The 23,430-nt window shown below is 50.3% G+C and overlaps 1 protein-coding gene across 1 annotated transcript; it reads right to left on the bottom strand.

Moving 5' to 3' along the window:
- Window positions 1–2,644: 2,644 nt before the first annotated feature.
- On the bottom strand, window positions 2,645–23,089 carry KCNG4 (potassium voltage-gated channel modifier subfamily G member 4). Its single transcript, XM_005902620.2, has 3 exons — window positions 22,753–23,089; window positions 20,264–22,380; window positions 2,645–9,473 (listed from the first exon to the last, which is right to left on the bottom strand). Exons 2-3 carry the CDS (start codon window positions 21,005–21,007, stop codon window positions 8,703–8,705), a joined length of 1,515 nt encoding a protein of 504 aa, XP_005902682.1. The 5' UTR covers window positions 21,008–22,380; window positions 22,753–23,089; the 3' UTR covers window positions 2,645–8,702.
- Window positions 23,090–23,430: the final 341 nt, after the last annotated feature.

The raw sequence follows: 23,430 nt of genomic DNA, 5'->3' as shown, positions 1-23,430 counted from the left end.
AACTGATATTATTTTTTAATACCAGTATTGTTATTTAAGGGCTTCCCTGGTGGCTCAGATGGTAAAAAAAAAAAAATCTGCCTGCCACTCAGGAAACGCAGGTTCAATCCCTGGGTGGGGAAGATCCCCTGGAAAGGAAATGACAACCCACTCCAGTGTTCGTGCCTGGAAAATTCCATGGACAGCAGAGCCTGGTGGGCTATGGTCCATGGGGTTGCAAAGTGTTGGACATGACTGAGCGACTAACACACTTTATTGTTATTTAAACAGAAAAAAAAAAAAACAGGCTAACTTTGAAATAATGATTTCTTCTTTTTTTTTCAGGGATGAAGAGAATTTTTAAAACACCCAAGCCTATTAATTAGCACATTTATTACACATTGTTTTCCCCTGGAGATCATTTAAATTGATTTACTTTTTGTCCTGTGATGGTGACTACAACCAGATCCCAGCCATTCCCAACTGCAGTTCTATGCAATGAGCCTTTTGATATTCATTAATCACATAATCAGTGGGTAAACAAGTTATTCAAAATGACATTAACTCTGCCGTGTTCTGCCAAGTAAGTAATATTTGTCCCCACATGGCATAAATCTGCCTGTCCAGTCCTTCCCTCCCAAGACAGTCCCTGTTACCACATTATTCGCGTGGTTCCTTTGACTCAGCTGATTTATTATTGTAGGGTGATGATGAAGGTTGCTTCTGAAAGGGAGAGCCTGTTAATGTCTTCCTGGCCCAATCCCCCCTGGGTGGAGTTTTGCCAACAACTGCATTTTTGAGCTGGGAGGTGACATAACCCAGCTGGGCACAACACACAAGCCGCCTTTGCCACCACTCCCATCTCCCATTGCCCGCAGCTCCGAGCCCCGGGGTCTGTCCTGGACCCCTACCCCGTGCTGCCCCTCCCCTTGTGTGGTCTCACCGCTGAGCACGAGTGTGGACCAAGAGGCGAATCGAGGGGCCACTCCACCTTTCCAAGCCTCAGTTTCCCCACCCGGCGAATGAGAGTTGGTCACAGTGGAATGAACTGGGAAGAGAGCCAAGCCTTGTGCCTGGATCTTCGTGGTCATCGGCAGTGGTGGTGGCTGTTATCAGCCCTGGCTGCTCTCAGCTTGTTGTCTCTTTCCATCTCCCTGGCTCCCTGCCCCATGGGGTCTCCCACAAAGAAGATGCCCAACAAACCAGCGTTGAATGGAAAATGAATAAATGATAGAATCTTCTCTTCACAGGAGTGGGTTAGAGCAGGGGTCCCCGACATCCAGGATCTCATGCCTGATGATCTGAGGTGGAGCTGATGTAATAACAATAGAAATAAAGTGCACAATACATGTAATGTGCTTGAATCATCCCCAAACCATCCCCTGTCCCCCATCTGAGGAAAAACTGTCTTCCATGAAATCGATCCCTGGAGCCAGAAAGGTTGGGGACCATTGGGTTAGACAGAAAGAACAGAAACCCTGTTCCAAAATATGGCTCTGGAAGAGGTTTTGAAATTTTCCATTTTACTATGAGCTCTTTTTGTTGTTGTTGTTGCTGACCTGTAGAAGCATTCTAAAAGACCTAGAGAGGGACTTCCCTGCTGGTCTAGTGGCTAAGACTCTGAGCTCCCAATGCAGAGGGCCCAGGTTCAAACCCTGGTCAGGGAACTAGATTCCACATCCTTCAAATAAAAGACCCTGCGTGCCACAGCAAAGACTGAAGATCCTGCAGACTGCAACTGAGACCCAGTGCAGCCAAATAAGTCGATCAGTATTTGAATAATAAAAGACCTAGAGAATGTGGATCAAACCACACCTGAGCTCCTTGTGGATTGTCAGTCATAAGAACCAACAAAGTCTCCTTTTCTTTGTCTGTTTGACTGATGAAGTCTGAGTTTCCTGTCCTTGGAAATAAAACATCTCTAACTGATGTTTGTGGATGTGTCCTAAAAATGTACGTGTTTATTCAGATGATCTCCCAAATAAACTGCCTGCCTGTAAATCCTTGCCTCAGGGTCTCCTTCTGGGGGAACCCAAACATCTGGGAGGACCAAGACAGAACTCCTCAGAGCAGGTGCCCCATATGGCTCCTCCCATCACCACTCTGCCCTCTTTCCTCCTAGGCTCTGCTCGTCCTGTTTATTTATTTATTTTTGGCTGTGGTGGGTCTTTGTTGCTGCCCACTGGCCTCTCTTTTGGGGGCACACAAGCTTACTTCCTGTGGCATGTGGGATCTTAGTTCCCAGACCAGGGATGAAACCCACGTCCCCTGCATTGGAAGGCGGATTCGTAACCACTGGACCACCAGGGAAGTCCCCTGTCCTGTTAGTTTCCTTCTTAACTGACCTGTGGTCTGCCTCCCTCCCCTGATCATCCCCTCCAGCCACATGTCTGGGAGCATCTGTCTTGCTGACAGAACAATGCCTGGCCCAAGGCAGGCATTTAAGAAACAATGCCCTAGAAGCTAACCATTGCCCTTCTGACTTCTGACTTGGCCTCCATCCAGAGATAGGTGAGCTTGACCCATGCCACCCATCACCTGGGGGACCCTCCCATTTCCTCCTACAGCCCGAGGTCAGCCCGAGGTCAGTCTATGAGGCTAGACCTGCCCCAACACACCAGAGAAGCCACTTGTCATGTCTCAGTATTGTTTAATGTTTCTCTAGGAGTTGCAGGGGTGGGGGAGCCCCAGAAGCTTAGTTAGGAAGGCGCAGGTGAAATTGCTGAGTTCTCCAGGGGATCTTATTTCAAGCCAGTCATTGACTGAGTACAATGGAAGCCTTTGGAACAGCAAGATTGGCTAATTTTAGCTCAGGGTGCCCAAATTCATTCTTTTTCCTTTTGTCCCGCATACAGGAAAGGTGACTTAGGAAAGTCACGCGCCTTCTCCGTGTGTGACCTGGAGCTGGCAGCCGGGAAGGTGGGGCTGCTCTGGACGGCCTGGGAGCCTCAGAGCCGGTGAGGAGAGCACGTCCCTTTGTTTGTTTTATTTTTAACCAACACTGTGTTCTGGGAGGTGCCCCTTGGTTAGATGTCAAATGATGGATGAGCCCAGTGCTGGGCGAGGGTCAGGAAGCACAGAGCTGCAAGCGCTGCAAGCGCTGCCTGCCAGTCCTGGCTTTGTCGCCTCTGACTGTGTGACTTGTCCTATCATATCCCTTCCCTGGGCCTCCGTGTCCACACCCGAGAAAGGGGCAGGTTGGACACAGCGACCGTAAAGATCATTTAGCCCTGAGAATGTGTGCGCCAGGCGGCTCCCAGGCTGGCAGAGTCAGAGGGCGAGGGACGGTCCCCTCCTCCTGGCAGCAGGGGAGAGAGCAGACCTGCTCTGAGCCTGGGGATGAGGTCACCTGCCAGGCGGACCCTCTCTCCACCTCACCGAGTCGCTGGGTGGTCCTTCTAGCATGTTCTATGGGGGCTGCCTGGGAGCTGGGGTTCTTTTCCTCATTTGAATTCCTTTGGGCTGGTCAGCACTCCCCAGCTCTCTTGTTCCACTCCCCTGCCAGCATTTCCCAGGTCACCTCCCATAATAAAGGGCTCATATGTCACCCCTGGATGTGATTCCCAGAGAATAACACAACTTCTGGCCAGAAAAGCACAGCCTCAATCTAAACATGAGGAGACACAAGGGGATGGGTGCAAAATGAGGCACATTCTGCTGGAAAAGGGCGATGAAACTCACCCTGAATTTCCATACCATCTATGACAAATGAAAGCTGTGGAAAGATCTGGACTACAGGAAGCTAGAGATAGGACAAGGAAATGCAACATCCAAGCCTACCCTGGACCCTGTCCCAGACGGGAAAGTCTATGAAGGATATTATTAGGTCAGTCGACAAAGCTGGACCGGACGCTAGATTAGATTAAAATATTGCATCCAGGTTGAATGTGCTGACATTGGTTAACTGCCTCGTGGCTTTATAAGAGAATGTCCTTATTCTTAGGATCTACACAGCATTTTGGGTCTCCTTGGGCTCTCCATCTTAAAATGAAGGAGTTGGTTTCCCTCAGAGCTTCTGTCTTTTTATTTGAGGGGAGGAGTTGTAGATTCCTTTGAGAGCCTGATGAAATCATTGGACACTGCACTCTGAAATGCACAAGACATACACATGCTTTGTTGAGGGTCAACACCAGAGATTTCCAAACCCCTTGTGGAAACTCTTGGCTGGGAACCCTTGGACCCATGGTGTTCTGATAGGCTTTTCAGTTACCATCTTCTTAAGTTCTGAGAGCAAAGTGCCACGATATAGTCATCTGCCCTCAAAGGGTCCAGAAAAGCACCCTACGTATAGATAATAATAAAAAAAAATAGAGCAAATGATATAACAAATGGGGCTAAATGTTTCTTAAAAGGTGTATTGGAGTCTTCTGTGTACTATTTTTGTATTTGCAACTTCTTTTGGTGAGTTTCCCAAATAAAATGTTAAAAAATCAATTGCCCCGTGCCCAGTAACCATTCAACAAGTGAAGCCCATCATGAGCATTTCAACAAGAAGCAGAGGGAGAGAGTTTAAGCCCTTAGAGGGAAGTGGGCGGGGGGAGGCTGAGCCGTGCAGCCAGGCACTGGATGTGAGATGCCCAGGTGGACAGGTAGGAACGTGGTGGGCAGCTTGTGGGCAGAGATCTCCGTGAATTCCTATTCAAACTTGAACTACCTGTGGTTTTTGCTAAGGAAGCAGTTCTGCGGATAGTCAGGGGCCGTGGTGAGCGTTTCTTTCTCAGCTCTCTCTCGGTTTCTTACCTGCCCCCACCCCCCATCATATAAACAGTTGCAATGAACTTCCCAGAATCACAGACTGTCCACGCTGGGAGAAAACAACAGTCTCCTCCACCATATCCATGGGATCAATGAGAGAAAGAAAGCCCAGTGGAATTGATTTCCATGTCCATGTTATACGAAGGGTAAGAGCTGGTGCTGAGAGGCCCCAAGACGACTCTCCTTACCCTGCTCAGGGTACGTGGCAACGTGTTACAATCTTGTTTTGAATAGTTTCTTTGCGGTCTCAAGCACTGTGTCAGATGAACCTAAGAGCTGATATACTATTAACAGAGTGTTCTGCTGGGAATCAGGATACTCGGATCTAACTAAATGAACCGGCTTTGTGGCCTTGGGTAGGTGGCTTTCCCATTCTGAGCCTTGGTCGCTCCATCTTAAAATGCAGAAGTCGATTTACTTCTTGTCCTTTTTCAGGGGTCATGGATTCCCTCGAGGGTTGATAAATGTCACTGGACCCTTGTTCAAAGCTGTGCATTTTGAGATGTACATAATCTCAAGAGGTTCACAGATACCCCATGGTAACCACCTGCTTAGACTGTCTTCTGATGGGCCTTCCAGTCCTAAAAGCCATGAAAACAGAATCAGTGAGTCAAGCCCCACCTGCTGGATGTTGAAGAATTAACCTATCCATCCTCAAGTCATGTGGGCTCAACTCTGGCTAGAGAGGTGTTGAATCAATATTTTAAAGTTGCCTCTGGGAGCCACATGGAAGTGACTTGAAGCAAAAGGCCCTTTGCTCTTTGCCTTCAGCTGGAAAATTTCAACTTTTGGCTGCAGTCATGCCCATTGGCCTCCAAGAAAAACAAGCCCTTCTGGGAATCGCGAGACTCTTTTCAGCCAATGGGGATGAAGAGACTGCCTAGCAACCTGCTGGTCACCCCCATTCTACCCAATCAGCATGAAGGAAAGGCAGCTCTGCCAAGCTAGACTAACGCAAGATCAGTCCCCAGGGGACATGGAAGGGAGAGACAAATAGAGCTTTTAATTAAGCCCCACTTGCGAGCAATCAATTCAAATTTTCCGCTTCTAATTTGGTAAAGAATTTCCACCAGGCATGTACTGAGACACGGTAGAGGCTCATGTTGGTGATGGGCTCAACTGTTTTTCTTTTAATCTTGGCACATTTTCTTTTGGATGCCGAAGTATGGGAAACAGGAAAAGAGGGAGGCCTTGGTGGGAGCCAGTCACAGAATGGGCTGAGTGGAAGTGAGGGGTTTTTGCCCCAGGTTTGCAGCACAAAAAAGTCTCCAATCAGAAGAGGAGGAGGACCTGGGACTTCCCTAACAGTCCAGGGAGATTCCCTGCTTCTAATGAGAAGGGTGAGGGTTTGATCCCTGGTCGGGGAACTAAGATCCCACATGCTGCACAGTGGCCAAAAATTTAGTAAGAGAAAAGAAGAAAAAGAGGGAGTATCAATTTGGAGCCTGATATGGGTCGTAGGCTGTTCCAGGTCTGGGGTGAGCTTGCCCCACAGAGGGGACATGACTAAAATGGGGGAGGGTGTCTAGAAATTTGCACATTCTTTTAAAAATCATTATTTGCAAATGCTGTGCCTTGGAACAGCAGCAGCCCTGAGGATCTTCGTGGGACCCCAAGTGGAAAACCACAGATTTAGCCCAGCCCCTGAAACTGACAGAGAGGGATGGGGCTAAAGTCATGGGTGGCTTTTCTGAAGGGCAAGACTTTTCCTTATGTGACTGGCCACTGTGCTGTGCTGTGCTTAGTCACTCAGTCATTTCTGACTCTTTGCGACCCCATGGACTATAGCCCACCAGGCTCCTCTGTCTATGGGGATTCTCCAGGCAAGAATACTGGAGTGGGTTACCATGCCCTCCTCCAGGGGATCTTCCTAACCCAGGGATCGAACCCAAGTCTCTTGCACTGTAGGCAGATTCTTTGAGCCATCAGGGAAGCCCAAGAATACTGGAGTGGGTAGCCTATCCCTTCTCCAGGGGATCTTTCTGACCCAGAAATCAAACCGGGGTCTCCTGCATTGCAGGGAGATTCTTTACCAGCTGAGCTACCAGGGAAGCCCTGACTGGCCACTCAGCCACCATGCAGAGTGTCTATTTGGTGAAATGTCACCTTGGGAAGGACTAGGGAGTGCCCTGCTGATTCTTGGGGGGCTAGAGGAATGGGGGGACATGTATGCCCATCAGCTGAGATGGCACTCAGAGCAATCAAAGGGAATGAGGACTCCCCATGAGGTCAAGGCCAGCTTGAAGCTAGATGCTGGTGTAGATGGCCCCCTGCCCAAGCCACCTGTGGTTAAACTGACCCTGGCATTGCAGTCAGGGGGAAGCATATGCCCAGCACATAGTAGGCCTGCACTAAATACTAGTGAAATGAAGTTTGGTTGTCCCCGTCGATGAAATGCTTACACGTGAACTACATTAGATCCAGAGGTCCACAACCTCCTCTCCATCATCCATTTGCAACCTTGTGCTCTTTCTTAGCAGATTTACAGCCCATGGCACATAGCAATGCATGGCGGAGCCACTGGTGGGAGGTCACTGGCATCTCCCAGGTGTGCTCAGCTGGGAAACAAAAGATGAGACTTCAGGACCTGGCACCACCTGTACAATTAATGACATGGGGGAGGTAGGCGCTTGCAGCTTGCCTGAACTGCTCAATTGTTCCCTGTTCCAAACTGGCCCTCCAGAAGCCCATCCCATCATCTTCACCCACACTGCAGTCCATTCACATCGCCCCTTCCTCCAGCATCTCCAATGTCTCCTCTGCATCTGCTGAAAAGTCCAAGTCCTCTACACAGCATCTTATTCCGGCCCACCTTTCCAGCTTTGTTTTCCAAAACAACCCTTTGCATCCACCCCCTCCTGTGTCTCTGTGAAGCCCTCCATGAGCTGACTGCCCAGAGCTCACTGGTCCTTCTCCTCTGCTCAGGATGCACTGCTATCTCCAAAGACTTGGTCCAACCTCTGCGTCCTATGCTGGATGCAAAGGGCCAAGCATGTTAATGAATGAAACCTAACCCTAAGCAAATGAATTTGTTTAAATATAGGCCAAAGAAGGTCTTATGAGCTGGCATCAAGGGATCTGGGGAGCAGGCAGGGGGTGCAGACACTAAGGCTGCCCTTGTTTCTATGCTGCATCTCTGGTGGTTTAGCTGAGAGTGGAAAGCCGAGGTCCCAAAAGGGCTAAAGGAACCAGCAGCAGGAATGGTTCTCTCAAGGGACAATTGGGTGCCCTAAAGAGTTAGCTTCTGTCAAAGCCAAGGACTGAATAATTGGAGAAGGTCCCACCAAGAGCCCAGGAGGGCTTGCTGTGCCAGCAAGTGGGGCTCCTGCCCAGGTCCCAGGCACGTCAGGAGGGATGGCGGGCCCTCAGCCCCCACTGTGGGGTTTAACACAGATGCAGTTCTGCCTTCTTGGCTAAGGGCTTCCAGAGCTGGGCAGAGGCAGATGCATTAGGAAAATGCCATGGGTGGTGTGAGCAATGGGAGAGTACACTGACCCCGGCTGGAACCACTGGTAGGGCTGGGTGGAGAGATCTGATCAGAAGGGTTTGCAGGGACTGACCCCTCCAGTTCCTGGTGGTGCGTTGGCCCAGGAAAGAGGGTCTTAGGGGAGGAATGGAATTCTGTAGGTTCAGTTCTGTGGGCGTCTGGAATCCAGCCTGGGATGTTGAAGACTGCTGGCAAGGAAGGGAGACAGACCTAACCCAGCGAAATTGGATGTGCTCAGCAAGGGGCAGGGAGAGAGGAAATGGCAAGTGACATGGATAAGGCCAGCCCGGAACACTGTGCCCAGGAGGGTCAAGAATCACCTGACCAAACATCCTTGGCCTTGAGCCCCTCCCAGCTTTGGGGGTGAGCCCCCAAGCTCTACAAACACACTCCTGGAGGATCCAGGCGCTGGTGTTCTCCAGCTCATGTCAGCCGAGGGCCATGCGCTGAAGGTCTGGCATCTTCGGGGGAGGATTTTGAGTTAAATGTATGCGATGGGCAAGGCAGGGCCCTCCAGGCTCAGGTCACTGACGTCCCTCAGGAGTTCGTGTTCGCTGGCCGTGGCCGCGTTCTGCAGGCGGCGGAGGCGGGCCTGCAGCTCCTCCTGCTCCTTCTTGAGCTCCAGGTAGGAGTGCGAGAAGGTGTGGAAGATGGACGTGGCCGGGAAGGCCATGATGAGAATGCCGCTCAGGATGCTGCTGAGGGCCACCATCTGGCCCGGCACACTGCTGGGTACCATGTCTCCATAGCCCACTGTTGTCATGGAGATGACGGCCCACCAATAGGAGGCCGGGATGCTAGTGAACTCCAGGACCCGCCCGGACTCATTCTCAGCCACGTAGACCAGAGGAGAGAAGAGAGTGATGGCCACGCACAGGAAGAGAAGGAGCAGGCCGAACTCGCGCGTGCAGCGGCGCACCGTGAGGCCCAGCGTCTGCAGCCCCAGCGAGTGGCGTGCCAGGCGCATCACGTAGAGGATGCGGAGAGCCCGCAGCACGCGCAGCGCCAGCCCCACCTTCTCCAGGTACGAGCTCCCGCCCGGCCGCTCGCCGTCCTCCTGGGGCTCGTCGGACACGGCGAGGGACACGTAGTAGGGGAAGATGGCCAGGATGTCGATGATGTTCAGGGGCCCTTGGAAGAACTGGCACTTGTTCTGGGCCTGGACAAACCGCAGGCAGAACTCGAGGGAAAACCAGGCCACGCAGACGGTCTCCACGATGAAAATGTAGTAGCATTTCTGCGAGCACTCCCCCTGGAAAGGAGAGGAAACGCAGGGTAGAGAGACGAAGCACCGGAAATGGCAAGAGAACCATGCTGGAAAGCATTTCTAGAGCTCTGTACTGATATTGAGACTGATTTCATATACACAGATTCCATAGGTACAGTCTGTACTAAAAATGCTATGCTGAGTCTATACTAAATATATTTCCTCTATATTTCATATATTAACTACATTATTAATATATGAATACATACTACTACATATTAATATTTAGTAATAATGTATTAATATTTAGAATACATGTTATATTTATATATGTCATAATAGATTGATATAATATATGTGTGCTAAGTCACTTCAGTCATGTCTGACTCTTAGGGACCCTATGTACTATAGCTGACCAGGCTCCTGTGTTCATGGGATTCTCCAGGCAAGAATACTGGAGTGGCTTGCCATGCCCTCCTCCAGGGATCTTCTGGACCCAGGGATTGAACCTGTGTTTCCTGCAACTCCTGAATTGCAGGCAGATTCTTTACTACTGGGCCACCTGAGAAGCCCATTATACTATATATTAAACATTTAAATATATATTCTCTATATATTCTTTGTGTAGTATATAGTCTTTATATTCTATCTATCCATCTATCATTAATCTGTATCTCTATATCAATGGAGCTCTGTTTTAGACTCTTAGTCATCCGCCAGAACTCCCTTTTTATTGTAGTTCTCAAGTTGCAGCTGGGCGCATGGCCAGTTAGATCAGAAACCACCTGATCTAGCTTCCCCTGCAGCTAAGTGTGGCCAAATGACCAAGTCCCTACCCACAGAATGTAAATAGAGGTGACGCGCCACACTTCCAGTTCCAGGACTTTAGTGGTGGGTGTGAGTTCTTGCCCTCTTTCTCCTGTTCCTGTGAGCTGGGACTACCCAGCCTGCCCTGCAACCCAGCTTAGAACCAGCAGACTGGACCGATGCTCCAGGAAGGATAAGCATCATCGTGGGAAAAACTTGGGTCTCAGAATGAGAGCGGCCCACTCTCCTTGGCCCCTCTTTGGGTGAGAGAGAAACCAGTGTCTATTGTGTTGAAGGGCTTCCCTGGTGGCTCAGATGGTAAAGAATCTGCCTGCAATGAGGGATACCTGGGTTCGATCCCTGGGTTGGGAAGATCCTCTGGAGGAAGGCATGACAACCTACTCCAGTATTTACCTGGAGAATCCCATGGACAGAGGAGCCTGGAGGGCTACAGTCCATGGGGTCATAAAGAGTCGGACACGACTGAGCAACTAAGCACATTGTGTTGAAAGCCATTCTCTCGTGGAGCCTCTTGTTTACAGCAGCCAACTTTCTCCTTTACCAACATGAGCAGCTCTGTGTACCAGGTGCTGATCTGGTGCTGAGCCTGCGCCCTGGAGCCTGTGCTCCACAATTAGAGAAGCCACTGCAATGAGAAGCCTGTGCACCGCAACTATGAATAGAGAGTAGCCCCTACTCGCTGCAGCTGGAGAAAAGCCCGTGTAGCAATGAAAGACCCAGCGCAGCCACAAATAAATACATAAAGTTACCTTAAAAAAAACTCATGGAGGGCTCACCTTGTGCCAGGTCCCATGCTAGACTTTGGAGGTAAAGGGCCAGAGAAGCAGCTGTGGTTTCTGGGGGCTTGGAGGCTAGGGGTGGGTGGGTGGGGAGGGCAGAGGATGCCACCATTCCCAGTACAGCCCTGTGATGCAAATTGCAACTGTTTCCTTCCCAAGAGATCCCAGCCAGGTGGGGCTCCTGTGGCTTCCTCTCTGTGTCATTCACACCCCTACCCCTGCCCCCAACAGAGACTTCCGCTAGTCCTTTTGCCACTCAAAGTGTGTCCTGGAACCAAAAGCATAAGCCTCCCTGGGAGCTGCAGAATCTGCATTTTAACAATAATTTATGCACACAATAAGGTTGGAGAAGCTCTGTTTCTAGTCTCGTGGTTCTCAGCCTTAACTGTGCGTGATAGAATCACCTTGGGGACTTTGAAAAATCTGATGTCCAGGCTGGGACATCTAGGTTTGAGCCTGAGTGGCAGAACTTTCCAGAAGCCCCATCAATGATTCTCATGTGAAGCCAGAGTTGAGAACCTGACTCTACATATTACGACTATATGTGTATCATCTATATCTCCCTCTTGGTCTGCATCTACCTCTGCATTATCTCCATCTCCATCTATGTCTGGATCTCTGGCATCTGTATCCATGAGGGAATGAATGGCTGAAGCCAGTTGACTAAGAGAAAAGCAACACATTGACAACTGTGGTTTTCTTTGTATTAAAAACCCCTGAGGTGGAAAAAGGAATTATTTCCAGTGCCTGGGCTCAGGGGAATGCTAAATTGAAATGTTCTTTTTGTCTGACCTTTGGAGGGAAAAGGGGGCTGGACTGTCCTGATCTCTATTCACCGGTCCTGAGTGGGGTAGCTCTCTCCCCTGCCCTCCCTGATCCAAGAGGTGGGAGTTGGTGGGGGTGCGGTTGCAGGCGTGGAGTCCCGAGTGTCTATGACTCAGGTTCACTTCCACCTACTTAGGCAAATCCTTCATCCCCCCTGGACCGTTGTTTCTCTGCCCCTGGAGAGCTGTGACCAGTGGGAATAATGCAGGAGAGGTAGTTAGCAGGCTGCCACTGCTGCCGGTGCATGAAACACTGCAGCTGCCTGTACAAGACAACCACGGGTCGCAGGCATGGTCTGCCCACTCAGCTGAAGGGTGACCATACCTTCTCCTATCCTGAATTCTACGAGAAGTGGAGGAAATTCTCCAGAACACAAGAGTTCTTTGCCATGACTGCCTGGGGTTTGCTTCGGGGTTCTGCAAAGTTCAGAAGTTTTGGATCCCGATTCCCCAGTCCTGCTATGAACTTGCTCTGTGACCTTTCAGTAGTCACTACCCCTTGATAGTGACTCTACCTCATGATAAAGAGGGTGGGACAGAATCGGCATTTCTCAAAGCCAATTCATAACCCCTGCGGCAGAATCCCCTGGAGTGCTTGTTACAAACGTGGGTTCTGGGGCTCCCATCACAAAATCAAAGGCCTGGAGGGTGGCCCAGGAATCTGCATTTTGGCAAGGCCTCCTGTTGACTCAGAGGCACCTGGAAGTTTTTCAGACTCTGGGCCAGATTCTCTCTATAAGGCCCCTTTCATCGCTGACATTTGGGGAGTTTTCCCTTTGGGGTAAGAGCGTCGGGTGGCCTGGGAGTAATCTCCCCAGACCAGTGACCCTGTAGTTCAGGAAGGTGACTCCTGGGAGGCAGAGAAGGCTCTGTGGGCCCTCCTCCCTCTGCCTCTGGTGCCAGCTTTTGGATATTCCAGGCATGAACCACCCACCTCCCGCCGGCCACCTCCCTGCACTGCAGCAAGTAAGTGCTGTGTGGAGTCACCCCTGCATTGCTGCTCAGCTCTGCATCCTAAACCAACCTCCCAGCACTGGTCCTCAGAGAAATGCCCTACGAGCAGCCGGTGTTGGGGTGGTAGGGATTTACGGGGCTTGAGCTGAGAAAATGATTTCCAGGCCAGTCAATATCTGAGGAAAACTAGAACAGAAGGAAAGGACAAAGTCACCTTCTCTGAGGAGGTTTTTGGTTGTATTCTGCAGGTAGGATGGACCACTCATCCTGGTTTGCCCAGAACTTTCCAGATTGAGCAACAGAAAGTTCCAGGTCACCAGAAAGTCCCCCCTCAGTCCTGGGCAAACTAGGGTGCTTGGTCACCCTCGTGGGGGCACTTGTCCCTGGTGGGAATGAGGGTGCTCTGATTCCCTCCTGCAATGAAGAGAAACAGGAGCAGCCCTGGGAAGGCTGGAGGGGTGAACGGTATGACAACATGATGGATGTCACAGGCAGATGAGGGGTGATGTTTCCATCCGGGTGAAGTCCAAGAGCAGGCAAAGCTCACAGGAGGTGTACAGAATCACAGCAACAGCAGCCGCCTCTGGCTGGGATAGGGAAGACTACAGAGGAACATGAATGAACATCCTGGGGTGATGGGAATATTCCATGCCCGCCAGGGCTGTGGGTGACATGGGCGTGCCCCCTTTGTTACATCCAGCAGCTAAGACTAGTGCATTTCAATGTATGTAAATTTCTCCCATAAAACTGGAAAATAACAATAAAACGCACGATGCTAAACAATTGGAGGTGGGAGGGGCTGGAGAGAGAGAACCCGAGTGGCAGGCTCTCGACCGTCTGGAAGGCTGAGTCATGGCTAGTAATTAGGGGTTTGTTAGATTATTCTATTTACTCTGCAAATGCCCCAAATTTTCCATCATGAAAAGATTTTTTTTTTTTTTAATCAGAGTTGGAAATCAAAAGCACAATGAGATACCACTCCACCCTCACCAGGACAGCTGTGATTATAAGGACAAAAAGTAAGTGTCAGGGGATTAGTAGGTACAAACTACTAGGTATAAAATAAATAAGGTACAAGGATGTGATATACAGCACAAAGAATACAGCTGGCATTTTATAACAATATCTTTAAATTGAGTATAAGGGAGAAAAATGTCGAATCACTCTGTTGTACCCCTAGAACTAATATACAGTAAAGCCGTAATACTTGGATAAAAACAAACAAGTGTTGCTGAGGCTGTGGAGAAATTAGAATCCACCCCCAAACATTGCTGGTGGGACTATAAAGTGGTCCAGCTGTTGTGGAAAACAGGTGGGTGGTCCCTTGAGAACTTAAACATACATTTGCTGTATGACTAAGCAATTTTGCTGCCAAGTGTATACTTCAAGGAACTGAAAACCCACATGCACACAAAAAAACTTGTACATGAAGATTCGGAGCAGTGTGACTGATAACAGCCCAAAAGTGGAAAGAAATGAAATGCTCAACAACAGATGAATGAATAAACAAAATATGGTCTGTCCATACGACGGAATACTACTCAGCCACGAAAAGGAGGTCTGGCATGTGCTACAAAGCTGATGGACTTTGAAAACCTTATGCTCAATGGAAGAAGCCAACGTAAGAGACCATATATTGTATTATTCTGTGTCTATAAAGTGCCATGGGAAGGACTGATGCTGAAGCTGAAGCTCCAATACTTTGGTTATCTCATGTGAAGAACTGGCTCATTGGAAAAGACCCTGATGCTGGGAAAGATTGAAGGCAGGAGGAGAAGGGGATGACAGGGGATGAGATGGTTGGATGGCATTACCGACCTGATGGACATGAGTTTGAGCAAATTCCAGGAGTTGGTGATGGACAGGGAAGCCTGGCGTGCTGCAGTCCATGGGGTCACAAAGAGTCGGACATGACTGAGGGACTGAACTGAATAAAGTGCCCAGAAAAGGCAAATTCATGAAGATAGAAAGTACATTCACAGTCACCTGGGGCTGGTGGATAGTAGAGGGGAATGGGGAGTAACCAGAAGTATGCGCAAGTTTGCCTTTTAGGGTGATAAAAATGTTCTGGAATTAGTGGGGATGGTTGCACAACTGCATACTAAAAATGTCATTGATTTGTGCACCTTAAAAGGATGAACATTAGATGGTATATTATATCACAATAAAAAAGAAATCCGAGTTTGAGTGGCTGCATCAGTTCAGGCAAGGTGGAGTGGGTGGCCCACAGTCTTGCTCTGTCTTTCCCCAAAGCTCCAGAGTGGAGCTGCTCTGAAGGGCTTTGGGGTCAGGGGGCGGACGGGGCTTTCTGAGGACAGAGCCACTGTCCCTGAGGGACCATCTGGACAGGCTGTCCGGCAGACGGCTGCAGGTACAGCCAGGGCCAGTTCTAGAAGTTCCATCTGGGGGGACTCGGGGCCAGAGCCTTGACCTTGCAGCCTCCCTTGCACCCTTTGTCTCTCATAGCAACACCTGCCAGCTCCCCTTTGGGAATGCAGCCAGTCTGACCCTCTTAGCTCAGTGCTGGTCTCACGGCTCCATTCAGCATTTTCACCTCCCTCCCTTTTCTTCCTCCTGGCCATGAATTCCATCATTTGTGCCTCTGGTCCTAGTCTCGGGGTGCTGGTGGTGCTGACTCATGCCTTGCGAAAGCCAGGTCTCTCTCTGCCACCCTCCTCTCCTTTGGGCCTCTTCCATGGTCTTCTCCCTCCCCCTCCCCACCTTGAACCAAAACCCTGCGAGCTCTGAGGAGGGTGTGGAGCAAGCAGGGGCGGGTTAGGAATTGAACCCCCCAGACACCAGGGGAGCATGGTGAGGCAGGAGGGACAGCATGAAGCATGTACTCAGGAGAGGGGGCCCCCATCCAGGAAATGGGGATTGGTGCTTGTTGGGTGAGATATTAGGGAGACTCAGCTAGGGCTGAGGACCCCCAAACTCCCCAAAGCAAGTTAAGAAGACTTTTCTAAAGCCATCACCAAACGTCACTGAACACAGAGAAGCTACAGAGAGGGGGCAGTACTATACAGAGCTGATTCATGGTCCAAGAAAGGAGGACCAAGGAGGAGGAGATGCTGGATCCAGCGGGAGGCTTTTTATCCAAGGTGGGGGAGGGGGTGCCTGCAGCCCAAAAGGTGAGTTGCAAGCACAGCAGGAGAGAATTCTTCCAGCAAGGGACCCCAGGGGATCCACCTGATCTTTAAAAATCTCTATGCCTTCCTTCCCAGTCCCCGTGAGAGTGGGGGCACAGCACAGGGCAGAGGGGGTGGGAGACGCAGAGCCCCGAGGTCCTACCCTCAGCCCCCTGGTGGCTCCGCCCCCACCCAGTGCGCTTTGCAGAGCTGCTATCCAGAGTGTGTCCCTTCTCAACATCCCCGAAGTCCCAAGCAAGCCTCTGGGGGGAAGTGGAAGCTAAAACGAGGGCAGGGGGGTGGGGGTTGGGAGGATGTGAGAGCACATGCCTATGCGTATCCCCTGAGGTCCTGAGAGCTGGGAGAGAGCTTGAGGAGCAAAGCAGATGCGCTCGTGGGAGGGGCCTGAGCGGGTCCCAGAGGTGGGGGAAAACAGCCAGTGCTGGCTCTGTGCCCACACAGGAGAACTAGACCATTGGTCCTAGGGCTCCGTCCGAGCAGGTGTGCCATTATCCTCATCTGCAGGTGAAGAAATAGAGGCACAGAGACAAAGGGGGGCAGAGCCGGGTAGCAGAAAGGAGGGAAGAAGGGGTCAAGACGAAAGGAGCAAGAGTTCAGCTGTAGCTGCCCAGTGACCTCCCGCTTCCTCCAGAGGGAGGGCAAGGTGTTCTGACCAGCAGAGATGCTGGGCAGGGGCTATTCGTACAGGGCACTAGGGCTGCATGGCAGCATTGACAACCATGGCAGAGGATTCGGGCAGAGGGAAGCAAAGAATCTGAGGAACTGATCATCGGACGGATGGACAAACGCACTGTGACATTTACAGACAGTGGAATGTTATGCGGCCCTTAAAAGCAGTGCAGTACCGACACAAGCTACGACAGAGATGAACCTTGAACGCATTATATGGAGTGAATGAAGCCAGAAACAAAAGGCCACATATTGTAGGATTCCATTATAAGAAATGTCTAGAACAGGAAAATCCGCGGAGATGGAAAGCAGCCAGGTGGTTGCCAGTGGCTGTGGGTGGAGGTGGGGAGTGGCTGCCTGATTGGCCCAGGAACTTAAAAGGAACGTTTTTTTTTAAAAAAGAAATATATTGGAATTTGATAGAGGTGTTGGCTGCACAGCATTATGAATTCTGCTAAATGCCGCTGAATTGTTCACTTTAAGATGGTTAATTTTACGTTATGTGAACTTTAAAAATGGAGCTGGGATGTTCAGAATACAAGCTCCAGGAAAGTGAGGAATTTGTCTGATCTGCAGCATCTAGACGAGTGGATTTAGTTGGCACTCAGTGACTGTTGATGAATGAATAAAAAGATAAATGTGATGACTTCCTATTAAGTAGCACCAGATAAGTGAATAATGATGATGACTAATATTTCTGAGCACTTCTTAAGTGTTGGTATTGTTCCAATCATGTTATATGAATATTACTCTTTTAATTCTCACCATAATCCCCTGAGGAAAGGCCTAACAGCATCCCCATTTTACAGATAAGGAAACTGAGGCTCAAAGAAGGTAAGTGACTTTCTCGAGATCACTGAGCTCATGAGGGGTGAAACCAAGATTCAAACCCAGGAGCGTTAGCAGAAGGGTCTGTCATGAGGGGGTCAGATTTTGGAGCCAGGTGGAGGTGAGCTCAAATCCTGGCTGTGCCACTTTCTTCCTTTGGGCTTAGGAAAGTGATAAAACTTCCCTGAGCCTCAGTTTCCTTTCCGGCAAAATGGTTGTAGCTACAGTATCCATTTCCTTAAGCTGTTACAAAGATTAAGTCCATCCTGTCCAATGCCAGCCTCCTGAAGGGCACTTAATAAGCATCAGTTCTCTCATTCCTTTGGGGCTGAGCTCCGCCAGGGAACCCAGCGAAGTCCACATACTTCCGGAGGGGCTTTAGGTACTTGGCTTGGTCCTTCCTGTCCATCTACTTCCTCCCTCTTCCATTTTAATTTGCAATCTTGGGCACAGAACTTGCTGCTCAACTGCCAAGTTTACTTAAGGGATATTGCTGTAAGAAGCTAGAAGGAAAAGGGAAGGAAAGTGCTTTCTTTGCGTGTGTGCTGATTCTCCATCCCAGGGTGACACCTTCTCTATGTTTGATGGAGGAGTTCTATGGGTCACGTCCCCTTGGGACAACAACTTGGGCCCCCACACCTCCCGGGCACTGCCTGTCCCCAGGAGCAGCTGCCCAGCTTTGCAGCCGGGGCTGAATCTGCTTTCAGACTGATGTCCCAGAGGCCAAATACAAAATACCAGGCATGAGTGGCCGAGAAAGAACATCATCTTTTTATGTAAATGTAACGGCATGGTTTGAAAGAACAAAGCCTGTCTGGTCCTCAGCCTCCAGGCTCTCTGAATTACCATCAGAACAGCGAAATACACACACTTTTTTTTTTTTTGGAGGGCAGGGCCTTGCGGCCCCTCTCTAGGCAGAACACCCAGTGGTGGCTTCCCAGTGGCATGGAGCTTGCAACTGGACTGGGAACACCACCTCTCTCATTCCACGAGTAGAAACGGCTTCTACAGGATTCTCACTCACCTCTAATTGAATTTTCCAGGTCCCTGTCACACCAATCTGGGTTCATACTCTGGGTAATTTTAAAAGCATTAGGCTTTGTAAAGAGCTTGTCTCTCTGCACAGTCTAAATCCTGGCTCCCTGAAAATCCCTAAGAGGAACAAGCTTGTGAAAAATCCAGGGGTCCTTCTTTAGCAACTAGGATCCAGGGCAACCTTGGAGCATAGGAGATTGAGGCTCCTTACTTTGTCCTAATCTTTCAACTGCAGTGTCCACACCTAAATATTTCAGTGAACAAGCAAATTCTTAAATCACATAATTTTGTGCTAAAGAATGAAAAAACAAAAGTCCATGATTAGAGCTACAGTTCTCTCTATGGGAAAAAAGCTGTCTGAAAGTCAAAACATTTTGGTTGATTTGCTTTATAACAAAACATGTATAGATTGGGCAAGATATTTTATTCAACAAATATTTATTGAGAGCCTGCTCAGTGTGAAGCACTGACTGGTTCTACATCTATGTCCTCTCTATCTGGAAACTTCTCTGATCGTCCCTGGAATCCATGTTTAAGGGAAGAGAACTTAGGTCAACTGACATTGGTTATAAGCCATCCACAGCCTGCATAACTTTATGTATATGTTTTAATGATCGGGTCTCTCTCTCTGCTGTAATGTAAGCTCCGTGAGTCAGGTGATGGGGAGCCATGGAGGATTATAGAGCAACATTTTCACTTAGGAAACAGTCCAATTCTCAGTTTGAAGCTCTCTAATAACCTTCCCAACAAAATGCTAGGTTTTTAACTCACATTTCAGACCATCTGGCCCCTTGGGGTATGTGGTGGGGGTGGGGAGGAGGGTTATCTCACAGCTTCCTGGAAAGACAGGGCCTGCTAAGTCACTTCAGTTATGTCCAACTCTCTGTGACCCCATAGACTGTAGCCCACCAGGCTCCTCTGTCCGTGGGATTCTCCAGGTGAGAATACTGGAGTGGGTTGCCATGCCCTCCTCCAGGGGATCTTCCCAACCCAGGGATCGAACCCACATCTCTTATAGCTCCTGCATTGGCAGACAGTTCTTTACCACTGAGCTACCAGAGAGGGCGGGAGTGGGTAAGCAAATGTTTCTGCTCAGGCCTCTTGGGGCAGGGTCACTTATAGATTGACTCTTCATGTCCCTGGAGGGAGGGACCTTCTGGGAGGGTCAGGAATGAGGGCTGAGGATCCCTTCTGTCATCAGCATCTTCGCTAGATTACTCCGAAGAAGCTAAGTGCCCTGAGCCTTAGTTTATTCCTCTGACAATGGAATGTCAGAGCTGAGATGCCCATGAGAAGGTTGGCTTAAGGAGGTAGGGAATCTGAACCTGGTCTAGTGCTCAGCGCAGAATAGCTGCTCAGTTAACACACGATGGGTGCACTGAGTGTGTGAACCTTCACAGTGATGTCAGGTGTCTCATGGAGGAGGAAACTGAGGCTCAGAGAGGTTGGAGCGATTCTCTCGGCTCACAGAGCTAGGAGAGGCACGGCTGGGCCAGCTCTGCCCATTAAGACCACAATGTCCAGCGTTTGCTCTCAGGGGCAGGGCCCCTCCTGACTTTCATGGGTCCCCTTCATGTGCTTCTTTCTCAAAAAACAAAAAATATATAAAATATCTTTTACAACTGCCTTGTTCTGAAATTGAACACAGTCCACACTGGATCATATTCATTTCTTGCCTTCTGTCTGAAAAGACATGAAAACGTTTTCGTGGGCCCCCCAGTCCCACGGGTCCCGGGCACCCGCGCCTGATGGAGCGATGGACTACTCACCTTGTCCTCCTCCGCCCTCAGGTCGGGCATAGTGCTGACGCACAGGCTGACGGCCGTGGTGGCCACGAAGAGGATGGACAAACAAGCGAAGACCTTCCCGGGGAGCCCAGACTGCGGGTTCTCCACCATCTCGCGCAGCCGGCTCATGAAGAGCCCCCAGCGGGACGTGTGCACGGTGGGCCTCCCGGCCTCCCGCTGCCGCTGCAGGGCCTCCTCTTGGCGCAGCTCGGCCAGGTCGTCCAGCTTCCGCAGCAGCGTCCGCAAGCAGCACTTCTCCAGGTTGGCTTCTTCGATGCCCCAGTAGGTCAGCTCCTCCTGGAAGGACAGCACGCACATCTCCCGCAGGAGGACCAGCTTGCCGGCAGCCAGGAAGCTCACGATCACCCCGAAAGCGCTGGGGCTCCGGTCGAAGAAGAACTCCTGGTTGTCCTCGTCGTAATCGTCGCAGAGCTGCGCAATCTCCTCCTGGCTCCGGCAGAAGCGGAGTTTGCTCAGGCGGCTCAGCGGGAACTCGTCCAGCGTGCTCCATGGAAGCAGGTACCGCCGGCCTCCAACGTTGACCAGCATCTCCTTCTTCAGGTCCGCAGTCGGGGAGGCGTCCAGCGCGCCCACCTTCCGGGCCCTGCGGTAGTAAATGCCTTTGATGGATGGCGGCTCCACGGGGCCCGACAAGAAGGGACTCAAAGGGCTGCAGGAGCGAAAGTGATGGTGTCCTGCATGCAGGCCCCTATCTCGGGAAGGCATGGATATTGCGGAAGAAGTCCTGGTGCCCGAAGGGACAAGAGCAAGAGAAGGAAGGAGCCATCAGTCGCAGGGCAGAGTCCTAGACCGCATCGCCTCATGTCTGCTTTCCTGCACCTGCATCCTTTATCCTTTTTTAATCTTTCATCCAGCACAGATTTACTGAGCACCTACTATGCACCTGGGATCTATCAGTGTGGAAAAGGACATGATGACATCCTTCTCTGGTGGAGCATTTATTTATATCTCAGAAGAATCTCCCTGGAACAGGCATTAGGTGGACTGGGACTCCAGGAGCTCAGTCCTGAGCTGGACAGGTCAGAGCTGTGTCACTTCCAGACTGTGTGATCTTGGGCCTGTAGCTTAACCTGTCTGTTCTCAGCATCCTTATGCCAATGACAAGACTCACCCAACCTTGCAAAGTACAGTTATTGAAAATAGAGCTTAAGAGTGTAAAAGATTCTCAAGTTCACTGCCGGGTTGTAAACCCTTACAGACTGCCATCCCAGCTGGGTTTCTTAGCCTCTCTGAACCCTTTGCTTCACTTGCTCAGCTGGGGCAGCTTGGATGCCCACCTCCTTGGGCACAGTGAGGGTTAAGGCAATAACACATATGAGGTGTATATTAAGCACCCTTCTAGATGCTTCTGACATGCCAGGCACTGATTCACATGCCTCTCCTATGATAAATCATCTCAACAACCCCCTGAGGTAGACATTAATATCTCCATTTTACAGATGAGGAAACTGAGGCCCAGAAAAGTTAAGTAACGGGCAACTGTGCTTGGCACAGCATCTGACTCCCAGGAGAAGCTCCACAACCATTGCCTCAGCCCTCTTTCTTGCCTTCCCACTTAGAGGACTTTGCTGTCAATGACAGTGCTCCTCCGTGTTCATGGGCTGCTTGTCTCGGCCACCTTGCTGTGTGACCTTGCATCAGTTACTCCCCCTCTCTGGGCTTTGGTCTTGTCATCTGTGAAATGAAGGCGCCTCTAATGGTCTTTCCGTTTCAGACCTGTGTGGGACGCTTGACTTAGAGGAAGGATTTCAGATTTAGCCCATGCATTAAAGAAAGTCATCACCACAATATTTCTCATCCTCTGCCTCCCACAACCGTTTTCTGTGCTATTCATTCTAGCCAGAGCTGCTTCCGAAGCATCTATAACCTTACATTCCAAGAAGCACTCCAATCAAGAGGAAAACTCAGCGGCTGAATGGAAATAAAAGTTTTCTCAATTTCAGAGCCAGTTGGATTCCAGCAGGCAGCGAAGAGTTGAATCACAGCCTATGCATTTCACACTTGCTCAGTACACAATGGTCTGTTATTCTGCGTGCATTACTTCATTTACAATGTACGGCCAGAAAACGATGAGCAGCCTGCGGAGAAAAGAGTATTTTGAAATCAAGGGAGCCTTCCCAAGCGTTCTTGTTTTCCCAGTGAAAAAGCCAGAGCTTGAGAGCTGAAGTGACTCGTCCAAGGTCACATGGTGAGTCCCAGTGCAACCCGGGACTTGTCTCCCGGTAGGGTCTCTTTCTAGAACCCCCCCAAACTTTCCTTTCTTCATTCATTGCACAAACCTAACTTTGTAATCCACTGCCCCCCAGGAAGACCCGGCACACAAACCTCCTTCCAGAGCGTGGGAAAGGTACTCACTCAAAGCAGCGTTTTGGAAGGGATGTTTAAGAGCATCCGGTATACCCCCCACCCCCGCAGCAAATACTAACTTCTTCCCCTGAAGTTTAACTCACCCTCCTGTCTCAGGGAGCCTATTTCCAGCTGTCTCTCTGCCGGGCAAGGCAAAGGGAGCCCATGTCTCGATGCCCAGGGAAGAGACGGGTTTGTGGTGAAGATGAAGGGGAAGAAAAGAAAAATCCCAACACAGCAGTTTCTGGCTGAGTTAGTTTTCAACCTTTCTTCCCTTGCCTCCTTCAGAAACCAGAAGTCCATTCATTCTGAATCTCTCTCTCCAGCAGCTGCAGAAAAGCCCAAGAGGAGTGGGATGGGTTGTTGTTGTTTTTGAAAGGACCTAGAAGCCCCTTTCCCTGTGAGAGGTGAGGGTCTGAGGGGTTTGTGATGGGAGGGAGCCGGGCCAGCTGTCCTGCTTCAGCGGCAGGCTCTGCACTGAGTCCCACGGGGACAGCCAGTGTGGTCCTGCAAGAGAAGGGGGGGCGGGAATGGGAAGGGCTTAGAAATAATCTCTCCATCAGCCAGGCAGCAGGCAGGAACAGCAGCCGCTGCTCTGCCAACCGCCTGGAAGGCAAGGAGGGCTGTCATCCCTCCCCGCCAAGGAGGAGCAGAACTCGGAAGGGGTGGAGGGCAGCCAGGGACTGGGGCATCTGCCTTTATCTGTCCCTGGGCTCCTGGGGATGTGTTGATGATGGGGAGGTGCCCAGGAAGAGGCTCCAAGAGGAACTTTTTCTGCTTTT

Source organism: Bos mutus, chromosome 18 (genome assembly GCF_027580195.1).
Source record: "Bos mutus isolate GX-2022 chromosome 18, NWIPB_WYAK_1.1, whole genome shotgun sequence".
NCBI classification, from domain to species: domain Eukaryota; kingdom Metazoa; phylum Chordata; class Mammalia; order Artiodactyla; family Bovidae; genus Bos; species Bos mutus.
The sequence above is the reverse complement of the archived record's forward strand: the minus strand, read 5'-3'. Positions and strand labels throughout refer to the sequence as shown.